Consider the following 13,199-nt stretch of genomic DNA (forward strand, 5'->3'; position numbering starts at 1 on the left):
TGATTGGCTAGGCTGCAGTCGTAGAAGGTGCTAAGAGCCGATATTTGTACTTTCAGGGTACTAGGTCTCAATCCTAATTCCAAGCCATTCTGAAGGAAATCTAGAATTTTATTGAAGGCCTTAGATGTATTAGAGGTATTGGAGGAAATGCATATGCTAGTTTCCATCTCCAGTGTATTGACAGGGCGTCTATTGCCCAAGGTCCGTCCTCTAGATTTAGGGCGCAAGAGAGCTCTACCTGAGTATTTCGTCTGTAGGGGAATAAGTCTATTTCGGGCTGACCCCATCTTTCGGATATCTTCTGAAAGATTTCCCTGTTCAGGGACCATTCTCCTGGATCTATTCTTTGTCTGCTCAGGTAGTCTGCCACTGTATTTTCACATCCTTTTAAGTAGATGGCGGAGAGCGATAAGGTGTTCTTTTCTGCCCAAGAGAAGATTCTTTTTGCCACTTCTCCAAGTAAGCGTGACTTTGTCCCTCCTTGGTGCCTCAAATATGCCACCGTTGGTGTTGTCAGACAGTATCTTTAAGTGTTGACCCTTTAACAGGTCTTCTCCTTTTGTTATCGCCTCGAGGACAGCATACAGTTCTCTGTAGTTGGATGACCTTCTTTTTATGTCTTCTGGCCAAGTATCCTGAGGCAGATGGTCTCCTATTTTGGCTCCCAAGCCCTCGAGACTTGCATCCGTTATTACCTGAACAACCGGATGGATCCATCACTGTAGACCTCCAAGTAGTCTTTTTTTTTCCTTCCACTAGTGGAGATCTGTTTTCACAGACTGTGGTATCCATATACTTCTGTCTAGGTCTACCTGTTTTCCATTCCATTCTCTTAGAATCCAACCCTGGATTATCCTCATGTGGCTTTGGCACCAGGGGACTGAGGGTAGGCAGGCGGTTAGGCTTCCTAGTAAGCTCATGGCTTTCCTGATGGAGCATCTGTGAGAACTCTGAAACATCCTGATTTACTCTATCAGCGCCGCTGTTTTGTCCTGAGGAAGAATTAGGTTTTCTACTTCTGTTCTGCCCAGAATTAGGAAATCGTCGAGGTATGGGATAATCGTTATACCTTCTCGGCGAAGATAAGCCACCATCTCTACCACGATTTTTGTAAAAATTCTGGTGCAGAGGAGATGCCGACGTACTGAAAGTGCTGGATCAAACCTGCCCACCCCCTTTAGTGCGAACCGTACATATTTTTGAGAGATGATGAATAGGGATATGGTAATATGCATCTTTGAGGTCGATCGACGACATAAATGCCCCTTTTTGGATCAGAGGAATTGTGGATGGGATGGTTTCCATCCTGAATTTCCTGTACAGAATGGATCTGTTTAAAGGCTTTAAATTTATTATGGTTTGAAAAGACTGGTCTGGTTTTTTTTACTATAAAGAGGTTGGAATAGAATCCTCTCCTAGTACTGGGACCTTTTGAATTACACCTAGATCTAGAAGGTCTCGGACACCCTGCCATATCTTTGGAAGTTCTGTTCTGTTCTGGGCCGAGATACAGAATCTTCTTGGGGGGACTGATGTGAATTCTATCTTGTAACTCTGGGAGATTACGTTTGGAACCCAGGGATTTGAGGCGATTTGTTCCCATAAGGATAGAAAACCCATCAGTCTGCCCCCTACTCTGGCGTCATTGTTGTTTGGTCTGTCTGTTTTGGGGATTGAGGATGAAGCCTCTCCCTCTTCCCCCTTTAGGGTAGCTCCATCTGTCGGTTTTTCCTTTACCCCTGTAAGATCTTTGTTGAGGCTGAAACTGACGAAAGGGATTATTTTTAGTTTCCTTATCCTCCGGAAAACCTTTTTTCTTATCAGCTGCTCTTTCTAGAATTTTATCTAGAGTGGGCCCAAAAACAAATTCCCCTGAAAATGGGATAGAGCAGAGCTTGGCTTTGGATGCTTTGTCCCCTGATCAGGCTTTCATCCATAGTGCCCGCCAAGCTGAATTAGAGAAAGCAGCGTCTTTTGCTGAAAAACGGATGGATTCCGCGGAAGCATCTGCTAAGAATGATGTGGTGGATCAGAGGAGTGGGATAGAATCCCTAATCTCTTCTCTAGAAATTTTATTTTTTATTGTTGAATCTCTTCTTATTGTATAGAAGAAGAACAAAGCAATTGAACAGAGCATCAATGATAATATAGACAGTAAGTGCCCCCTATTTCCAGGTCCAAAAAAGAAGAAGTATCAGTGATTAGACGAAAAGTTTTATTTTTTAGGTGTTCGTCGTGTTCTCCTAGCCAGATATACATGGCCCTGGCTACGGATGTTGCTGCAATATTTGTTTTAACTCCGAACATCGCAGACTCCCAGGATCTTTTCAGGAGCCCATCCGCTTTCCGATCTATCGGATCACCCAGCTGAGAGGAGTCCTCAAAAGGTAAAGCGGTTCTCTTTACCACCTTGGCTACCTGTATGTCAACCTTAGGGGTCTCATTAAATAATTTGCATTCCGTTGGGTCAAGGCAGAGTCTATTTCTAAACTCCTTGGGGACGCCTAGCCTCTTCTCTGGATCCAACCACTCTTCCATGATCATTTCCCGTATGTTTTTTTGTTTATAGGAAAAACAATGGAAGTTTTTGATCTAAGACCCCCGAACATTTCGTCTTGGACAGTACGGGGCTTAGGGGCATCCTCAATTCCCATTGTGGACCTAACAGCCCTCAGTAATTCCTCCATTTCATCTGAAGAGAAGAAATATTTTTTATCTTCTGATAGGGGATCCTCGTTAGGTATCTGTCTAGATGAGACGGAGGTTTCTTCTACAGCCTCGGCATTAGAGGAGGAAATAACAGAGTTTGCGTTTCTTGGGAGGGTTGGGGTTACTGGCGGGAGCTGACATAGTGGCCAAAACGAGATTTTTGTATAACTTACCAGTAAAATCTCTTTCTCACTCTTCCTTGGGGGACACAGGAGACCTTGGGTATAGCTCAGCTCCCTAGGAGGCGTGACACTAAGTGAAAACTGTTAAGCCCCTCCTCCAGCAGCTATACCCTTAGCCTGGAGAGAGAGACTGCCAGTTGCGTGTCCAAGTAGTGAGAAAAGGCAATGTCCAACAAGTGGAACCAACAAGCCAACTACCCAACGGGGTAAACCAAGTCTGGAAACCATGTAGAAAAAACAATGAATGGGTGGGTGCTGCTGTGTCCCCCAAGGAAGAGCGAGAAAGAGATTTTACTGGTAAGTTATACAAAAATCTCGTTTTCTCGCCCATTTTCCTTGGGGGACACAGGAAACCTTGGGACAATCAAGAGCAGTCCAAAAGGGGGGGGACCACAGCTCCAAGGCGAAGCACCCGAAGGCATCAAGAAACTGCCGCCTGCAAAACCAGGTGGCCCCAGCAGCATCCGCCGAAGCCCGAGCATGCACCCTGTAGAACATGGTAAGGCGTGCAAGGAAGACCCATGGCCGCCTCGCACAATTGCGCGGCTGAAGCCCAATGTCTCCGGCCCAGGAGACACCAACCGCTCTGGTGGAATGAACGGCGAAACCGAAGGCGGAACCCTGCCCTTGGCGCAGTAACCTCAGCAATAACCATTCTGATGAAGCGGGCGAAAGCAAACCATTGTGCGGACCTCCTAGAACCACAAGAGTCCAAGCGCCGACAAGAGCCGGTGATCTCCAAATAAAAACGGCAAGGCCCGAACAACGCCCAATCGGTGAAGTGTCCGTTCCCGGGTGGGAAGGGGAGGACGATGGCCTCATTGAGATGAAAGGCAGATACCACCTTCAGAAGGAAGGAAGGGACGGGCTGGAGAACAGCCCTGTCCTGGGGAAGGACAGAAGGCCACCATTCAGACACCCGCCTGCGAGACACGATGGCTACAGAAAAACAACAGTACAGGACAGAAGAAGTAGAGAGAACTTCTGTAACGGCTCCAAAGGAAAGCTTGGAGCGCCGAGAGCTCAGTATGTAGTTCCCAGGGCGGGCAGGGGACAGTACAGAGGAACCAATGAGCCACTCCGTGGAAGAATGTCTTGAAAGGCCTAAGAGGGGCCAGAAGATGATGGACAGCGCTGACACTTGACCCTTCAAGGAACAGAGACCCAGTCCCAGGTCCTCAGGTAAGAACTCTAAGTCCGATAATAGGTTCTGGATGAAGCATGGCCAGGAGCGAACACTAGCGTGCCCGCTGAAATTGCCTGGGCAAGCGGGGAAAAAAAAACAATGTGATCAGGCACAGACCAGTTGCACAGGCAGAAGAGTCTGGCAAAAACTGGTCCCGTCGGCCCCACGAGCAACATCGTCCCGTACCCACCTGGAGTGGGGGAGCAAAGGACAGACGGAAGGAACCGAAAGGGTCCTCCCAGCATCCGACAGATGCCAAGGCAAGACAGGCTAAAGTCCACGTCGATGTTGCCACCAGAGGAAGGGGTTCTATAGTCCCAGTGTGGGAGATCTAAGGACAATCTGGACCGAAGGGTAGTTCTCCCAAGTTACCGAGAAGGTAAGTCTACAGCAGAACCATCGCCTAGAATGGAAAAACGCAATCTGCACCCAAGCGGGAGGACAGAACGCGCTAGACCCGGTAAATGGGCGCACAGCTAGTACAGCCAATGTGAACGAGTCCCGCCAGAGCCAACGTAGAATTCGAGGAGCGCTGCAGACAGCACTCTCGTCCATGTGACCGCTTGCGCAGGAAAGCAATGCCGCGGGAGGACGAATGGGTATGCATCTAGGAATCACGAACACTCCCCAGGTGGAAGGGCCAACAAACATGGTGGATACAGTCGCAACGGAACCGCAATATACAATCCAAACCCGAAAACGAGTACTGCCTAGCTCGGTGCAGTAGAGAGCAAGTAGAGCCTGTCCGGGTCAGGTGGAAGCAGAATGATCTCTTCAGAGAAGAATGCAAGGCTTACGGCCAGCAACGTATCTCAAGAGAAACAAGTATGTCACAGGAGGAAGGGAGGCATACGTACGAGCAGCCCCCTAAGCAGTGAGAAGGCCAACCCACCTACGGGAGGAGAAGGCATACACGGCCCAAACCACGCACAGAGCGCACAAGAATGTCCGCTCACTGCAAAATAGTCACTCAGCGAAGGGGGCCAGCCACAGAGTCCCACAGTATCTACGGGAGTGCAAGGTGCAGCCTGAAAGGGAGTTATGCACAAGACTAGTACGGCATGCGATGGAACTCAGGCAGTCCGCCCAGAAAGGGGGGAAATGTACCTGGCAAACAATGCAGTCGACAAGAGTGCAAAGGCCCACCCCAAAAGGGGGTGGTGCCCAAGACCAGTACCAACTTCAGAGAAGTAGAACATACCATATTTCGCCCAGAAGGGGACCATGCACATGGCCGCACAGTATCCAGCAGGAACGCAGGAGGTCCGCCTAGTGAAAGGGGGACATGCACGGGGTTATCCTAGCATTAAGTGATTGTGCAATAATCCACCTAACACCGAATTCCGTGAGAGTGCAACTACTCGCCAATGAAGGGGAACATGTACGAGTCCAGTACAGCATAAAAAAGGACAGCCATGAGTCTCGTGAGCGTGCAAAATTCCGCCCATGGAATGAGGAGAGCAATGTTCATGGCCAGCAACGTATCCGGCGAGAGTGCAGTATACCGCCCAGAAAGGGGAGTCATGCACATGGCCAGCATCGCATCCAGTGAAAGTCAAGCACCCCGCCATGGATGAGGGTCATGCACATGGCCAGCAACGTACTGGCGAGAGAACAACCACAGTCAGTGAGAATGTACATATGCCGCCTGAGGAAAGGAGGCATGCCCATGGCCGGCAGCGAATCCAGTGAGAGTGCACCACACCACCCATGGAAGGGGGGTCATGCACATGGCCAGCAGCGGATCCAGTGAGAGCGCAGCATACCGCCTAAGGAAGGGGGTCGTGCACATGGCCGGCAGCGAATCCAGTGAGAGTGCAGCATTCCACCTATGGAAGGAGGTCATGCATATGGCCGGCAGCGAATCCAGAGAGATCAAAATCAAAATTTAAACAAGGAGAAAAGAGCCCTGCAGAGCAGGGAGTGTCTTGCCTCCTTGGACACTAAGCAAAAACTGGCAGTCTCTCTCTCCAGACTTAGTGTCACGTGTCACGCCTCCTAGGGAGCTGAGCTATACCCAAGGTCTCCTGTGTCCCCCAAGGAAAATGGGCGAGAAAGAAGATTTAATCTCGTCCAAAATGAAAGATTTCATTTCTGTTAGAATATCTGGTTGTTCTTCTTTCCAGATCTCTGCCGTGCAGGATCTGCACAGCCTTTTTCTGTAATTTTCAGGGAGCCTTTTGGAGCATGCATTGTATTTTAGGAGTCTCACTTTAGATTTAGACTCTTTAGTGCCCTGGAAGTGAGGGAGCAACCAGATATACCGCAATTAGCATCTAAACTTAAGAGTGTAAAATTTGAAATACACCCCCCCGAGGGGATTCACGGTACTGATGGCCGAAGGATCGGAGCCTTCCTGGCGGGGAGTAGGTGCCTCAGACATCGTGGTGCTTGCAGATGAGGGCTGACTGTAACCGCGATTATTTTGAATAACTCCCGGCGTCTGACGTCATTCAGCTAGGCCCTCAGGTTGTCAGCGTGTGCCTGAACCGCACCAGTCCTCTTAAAAAGGTACGTGCGCCGCAGGGCCCGCCTACTAAAAGCGATCCATGCGCCGCACCTACTCCCCCAGCCGGTCACATGTTTACCAGTGAAGGAGGACGCCAAGCGCAGCGAGTGAGCCACCCTCGTGAAGCCGCCACCCCAGACTGCTTCCCAATAGAAGGAAGGAGGTCCAGAGTTAAGGAAGGACCGCAGGCCTCAGCATAAGCCGAGACGAGGGTCCTTGTTGCTCCATGATGTCCAGCCTTAGCCCATGCCACGGGAGGACAGCAGGAGATTCCTGAAAAAGAAGCTCTCTCCACATGTTGGCCCCTGTAGGGGCAGGAAAGCACTGAGGAGCTGGAGGGGTGGGAGGAATTTAAACTCTCTTCATGTGTTCCTGCCCCTACAGAGGTCAAGGGTCAATCTCATTGTGGGCCGTCATGGTGGATGAAATGGAAAATTTAACTCACCTTAATCCACTTGTTCGTGCAGCCCGGCTTCTCTCTCTTCTTCTTTGAGGAAAAGGACCTGTAGTGACGTCACTGCGCTCATCACATGGTCCGTCACATGATCCATCACCATGGTGATGGATCATGTGACGGATGATGTGATGAGCTCAGTGACGTCACCACAGGTCCTTTTCCTCCCGTCATCAAAGAAGAAGACAGAAGAGCAGTCGGGCTGCGTGAACAAGTGGATTAAGGCGAGTTAAATTATATATTTTTTTTAACCCCTCCAGCCCTATTTTACTTAGCATTCTGTATTCTCTAAGGGAAAATAATAATGATCGGGTCCCCATCCCGATAATCTCCTAGCAGCCATGTGTGAAAATCGCACCGCATCCGCACTTGTTTGCGGATGCTTGCGATTTTCAAGCAGCCCCATTCACTTCTATGGGGCCTGCGTTGCGTGAAAAATCACCGCTCATGTGCACAGCCCCATAGAAATGAATGGGTCCAGATTCAGTGCGGGTGCAATGCGTTCTCGCCCGTGTGAAAGAGGCCTAAAATTCAAATATAATAAAACGGTGTTAACAGTATTAAACTAGCACAACAGGATCGCCTGGTGTTTGATGATACAGATAACCATTGAAAAAATAATCTGGCATGAAAGGTGCTCGTTGTAAGTGCAACTCGGAAAAGAGAGTGAAGAGGAACCAAACTTTTAAGAGAGTAAGTAGCAAGAATTAGGGAGTAGAATGGAAAAGCACTTTCTCCTGTAATTATAGTTCATTTATTACAAAACTAAGAACTAAGAATATAAAGAAGCATATCTGTCCATCTCTATGGCAGGCACAGAAAAAAGGGCTCCCCAATTCTCAGGATTGTAAGGCCCCTTTCACACGGGCGAGTATTCCGCGCGGGTGTGATGTGTGAGTTGAACGCATTGCACCCGCACTGAATCCTGACCCATTCATTTCTATGGGGCTGTTCACATGAGCGGTGATTTTCACGCATCACTTACGCGTGAAAATCGCAGCATGTTCTATATTCTGCGTTTTTCATGTAACGCAGGCCCCATAGAAATGAATGGGGTTGCGTGAAAATCGCAAGCATCCGCAAGCAAGTGCGGATGCGGTGCGATTTTCACGCATGGGTTCTAGATGACAGTCTATTCACTGTATTATTTTCCCTTATAACATGGTTATAAGGGAAAATAATAGCATTCTGATTACAGAATGCATAGTATAATAGTGCTGGAAGGGTTAAAAAATAAATAAAAAAGTTAACTCACCTTATCCTCTTGATCGCGTAGTTCCCGGTCTCTGCTTTACTAGCTGTGGGCTAAAGGACCTGTGGTGATGTCAGATCACATGCTCCATCACCACGGTGATGGACCATGTGATTGGAGCATGTGATCTGACATCACCACAGGTCATTTAGCCCACAGACCGGGAACTACGCGATCAAGAGGATAAGGTGAGTTAACTTTTTTATTTATTTTTTAACCCTTCCAGCACTATTATACTATGCATTCTGTATTCAGAATGCTATTATTTTCCCTTATAACCATGTTATAAGGGAAAATAATACAATCTTCAGAACATCAATCCCAAGCCCGAACTTCTGCGAAAAACATGCGCGATTTTTCTCACGCGAGTGCAAAACGCATCACAATGTTTTGCACTCGCGCAGAAAAATCGCGCATTTTCCCGCAACGCACCCGCCTCTTATCCGGGCCAAAAATATTACGCCCGTGTGAAAGAGGCCTTAGAGCCCCAGCAGTTGAACCAAAACTTAACAGGTATTGGCATTTTTATAAAAACCTAAAAGGACATTAAGAATAGGTATGAGCGAATCGACTTCGGATGAAATATCCGAAGTCGATTCACATAAAACTTTGTTTCAATAGTGTACGGAGCGAGCGCTCGCTCCGTACAGTATTAGAATTGTATTGGCTCAGATGAGCCAAAGTTAATACTTTGCGAAGAGTTCGTTAAATGTTTTTTTACAGTATAAGTCAATTTCTGAAGTATTATGCATAGTCTTGCGAGGCTTCGCAAAGTAATAACTTCAGCTCATCAGAGCCAATACAATTCTAATACTGTATTTTTATGCGAAATCGACTTTGGATGTTTCATCTGAAGTCTATTCGCTCATCTCTAGTTAGGTCATCAATATCAGTAACCAACAATCCCATTAAGGGGGTTGTCCAGCTGTGGGGCTGACAACCCCCTGGGGTCCACCCCTGTCCCGCAGAACATTAAAAAACGGTCCGCTGCTCCGTTTCCTGCAGGACCAGGAAGTGGCTTGGATCCATGTGGCTAAACACATGCCTCAGCAGCCACAGTCGCCTCCTCAGTACATCACCACTGTGACATGGCATTCAAGCTGCTGTGATCATTGAGACCCATGACAGGCCATAGTGGTCAGGGGACTAAGTTGCTTCCTGATCATGCGGGGACCAAAAGCAGCCAGGAACGGAGCGGCACCCGGACCACAGACAGGTGGGTGGGAATTTTTTTATGTTCATGGAGACGGGGCGGCTCCAAGGCAGGACAACCCCTTCAATGAAGTCAAAAGTGTATGCACATTTCCTTAGAATATTTATAGAAGTTAAAAAGCATAGCAGTGTGACCTCTACTAGATCAGTTTGGAGCAATGATCTCACTTCATCAGTCAAGGTCTTGGCAGAGATCTTCTTGCGGCGTGTCACTGTACTCCTCTCATCAATCACCTCATAATCTTCTTCATTCATCCACTCATTAAAGAGATCAGTGTCAAGAATCCACTTGGCATGGACCTAATCATATGAAAAAGATGAGTGTTTCTTACCAAATAGGTGTAAATACATGTCCATGAAAAATAAATACGAAGACTCTGATGCACAAATTCTGGATGCATAATTAAAAATATATGGACTGAAAAAGCATCAGTATTTGGATACAGTATCCCAGCCTTCTGTAACGCACGGGCAGTGTCTAAGTACTAATTTAAAATTGTGAGACATTGAGGCCTCGTGCACATGACCGTATTTTCGGTCTGCATCTTTTGCTGATCAACGCGGAACCATTCATTTCTGTGGGACTATAAAAAAAAATTGTGGACAGCACACGGATGTTATCCACGTGCTGTACGCATTCGTGATAGAAAATAAGCATTTCTACAATTGGGTCTGCGAAAAGTGCAGGATGCACAGACATATTTTGCAGATCCCCGATTTGTGGAACACAAAATGGATATGGTCGTATGCAGGAGGCGTTAGTGTAAGAAAAATGTGAATCATATTTTACTATATTTGCCAAGCTATCACTGCCTGAAGCTGCCATTGCATTTGTCATTAGTCATTAGGGCTGCACTTCATAGCCATTATCTGGGTATCTGTTCAGCTTTGCTGTGGAAACAGATGTACTAATCCTGTCTAAAGGAAGGTTCACATGGAGCTTTTTGGAGGAGGTTTTGAGGCAGATTTCCCTTCAGGTTTTTCAGCCAAAGCCAGAAGTGGAGTAAAAAAAAAAACAACTGGAAATATAAAAGGAAGAACTTCTACTTCTCCATCTTCTGGATCCACCTCTAGCATTGGCTGAAAAAAATGGAGGGAAAACTGCCCCAAATCCTCCTCCAAAAAATTCTGTGTAAACCTAAACTAATCAGTTACTGAGGTTAGATGATACATTTGGTGCATCTTTACACACATTAGCAAATACAAAAAGGGAAAAAACAGTCGGCACTCCTCTTGCAGAATCGTGGTGCTCGTGTCCAGGGTATGAGAAGCCCACTTGCAATATAAGATTTCTGTGAAATCCTTTAAGATGTAATTGTATCATATACTGCATAGTACTTTGTTGCAACAATGTATAGAATTGTTGCACTTCATGATTTGTGTTTCCCTGTTTCTATGGTCTGACGCCAATATGGGCGGGTTATTTAAATGTGTTTCATGCAATGATTTACTATGCTCATACCTGAGCCGAAACACGTGTGGCATCTACGCTGTTTCCTCCATGCTACAATAAAGTGAAGTGAAGATTCCACCAGTGAAGTGCCGGTCTTTTACACACATTAGGGGGAATTTTCCATTCACCCCACAAAACTTTTCTGCAGTAAAAAGTTGAAAATTACGTATTTGCAACTTTTTAAACGTCATTCCGACAAAACTTAATCACATAGGCCAGACAAAGTGCAGGAGTGCATGAAACATCCATCACCTTATCACCCACATCTGAAGTACCTGCATAACCATTAAAGAGGAATTTTACTCTATGGTAAGTGCCATGCATTTCATTCATCTTTATGGACACCACCTTCGCCACTTTCCAAAAAGGGGTGTGGCGGGCCCAGCACATTCATCTTCATGTAGGCCTAAATCTACGGCAGCACCGAGCTTCCATAGATTTCAGTTTAGGTGCACAGATGTAAAATGACAGTCTTTGTTAACTTCTTCCCATTGTCTAACGTTACATCTATTGAATGGCTCACTTTGCACCAAAAATCTTTGACAAAACCCAATTTTGGCTCACACTTGCGCACTGTAAACCATATTCTTTCCAACTAAACCGTGCCTCTTTTCTACTAGGCCTCACCCCTGTATTAAACACAGCACAATAACACAATTTTTGTGAAACTCACCTGTAAAATCTCTTTCTCGCTTAGTTCACTGGGGGACACAGGACCGTGGGTATAGCTGCTTGCTGCCACTAGGAGGCGACAATAGGCTGAAAAGTGATAACTCCTCCCTTGCCGGCTATACCCCCTCCAGCCTGGAGAGAGCATATCAGTTTGTGCCCAAGCAATAGGAGTAGGAGGAAAAAAAACATACGGTAAACAACCAACGCCAGTCGGATTAAACCAGAACTGAGGGCCATACTGGCTCCACAACCGCCAACATTTACGGCAAACAGAAAGTACTGGGTGGGAGCTGTGTCCCCCAATGAACTAAGCGAGAAAGAGATTTAAGGCTCCTTTCACACTAGCGTTCGCTGGTCCGCTCGTGAGCTCCGTTTGAAGGAGCTCACGAGCGGACCCGAACGCCTCCGTCCAGCCCTGATGCAGTCTGAATGGAGCGGATCCGCTCAGACTGCATCAGTCTGGCGGCGTTCAGCCTCCGCTCCGCTTGCCTCCGCACGGACAGGCGGACAGCTGAACGCTGCTTGCAGCGTTCGGGTGTCCGCCTGGCCGTGCGGAGGCGAGCGGATCCGTTCAGACTTACAATGTAAGTCAATGGGAACGGATCCGCTTGAAGATGTCACCCTGTGGCTCAATCTTCAAGCGGATCCGTCCCCCATTGACTTTACATTGAAAGTCTGAACGGATCCGCTCAGGCTGCTTTCACACTTAGATTTTTTTCTAAGTTATTAATGCAGACGGATCCGTACTGAACGGAGCCTCCGTCTGCATTAATATGATCGGATCCGTTCAGAACGGATCCGATCAAACGCTAGTGTGAAAGTAGCCTTACAGGCGAGTTTCACAAAAAATCTTGTTTTCTCGCTCGTATCATTGGGGGACACAGGACCGTGGGACGTCCTAAAGCAGTCCACGGGGAGGGAACAAATCACATGCCCATGGAGAAAAACGCCCTCGAGGATGCGCAACTCACTGCCGCCTGCAAGACTTTGCTGCCTGGAGCAGTATCCGCCGGTGCCTAGGAAGGCACCCGGTAAAACTTGATGAACGTGTGCCCGGAAGACCAAGATACTGCCTTCCACACTGGAAAGCTACTGCATGAAGGAGATGGACCTGAGAAGTGCCGACCACTGGTCGGGTGGGTCAAGACTCGACTGGGCGGTGTCTTACCCCGGGAGCGGAATGCCCGAGCAACTGTTGAACAGATATATCTGGAAAACATCCTTTGGAGGCCGTCAGCTTTGACAAGGACCCCAGGATAAAATTGGTAAAAGTCCGTATGGCGGTAAGCGCTAGTCATGGACAAGCAAACCTCGGAGGCCAAATCACATGGCTGATGGAGAGCTCGGTCTGTATAATGCAAGGGAGAAAGAAGAGAAATCCATGTCTGTGATGACGTGGAAGGGCGACCACCTTCTGCAAAGAAAGAGGATACTGGGCGGAGCACTGCCTTATGTTCATGATAAAAGAAAAAAAGTACGTACAAGAAGGTGTATCAACTCTAGCTGGCTCCTGGCCGCAACTGTGGAAGTAGAACTAAAAAGCCATGTCCGCAGGCTCCTCTCTGGCCAG

The 13,199-nt window shown here is 47.5% G+C and overlaps 1 protein-coding gene across 5 annotated transcripts in view; it reads right to left on the bottom strand.

Moving 5' to 3' along the window:
* The window catches only part of SMARCC2 (SWI/SNF related, matrix associated, actin dependent regulator of chromatin subfamily c member 2), a 79,816-nt gene that overhangs the window by 39,484 nt on the left and 27,133 nt on the right, over window positions 1–13,199 (bottom strand). For 3 of the 5 annotated variants that reach the window (XM_044287928.1, XM_044287927.1, XM_044287925.1), the window contains exon 9: window positions 9,640–9,804. In XM_044287928.1, the coding sequence (XP_044143863.1) occupies window positions 9,640–9,804 (165 nt within the window). The remainder of the gene's footprint in view (window positions 1–9,639; window positions 9,805–13,199) is intronic. The other 2 variants (XM_044287929.1, XM_044287926.1) reach the window with 1 other exon arrangement.

Source organism: Bufo gargarizans, chromosome 3 (assembly GCF_014858855.1).
Source record: "Bufo gargarizans isolate SCDJY-AF-19 chromosome 3, ASM1485885v1, whole genome shotgun sequence".
NCBI lineage: Eukaryota > Metazoa > Chordata > Amphibia > Anura > Bufonidae > Bufo > Bufo gargarizans.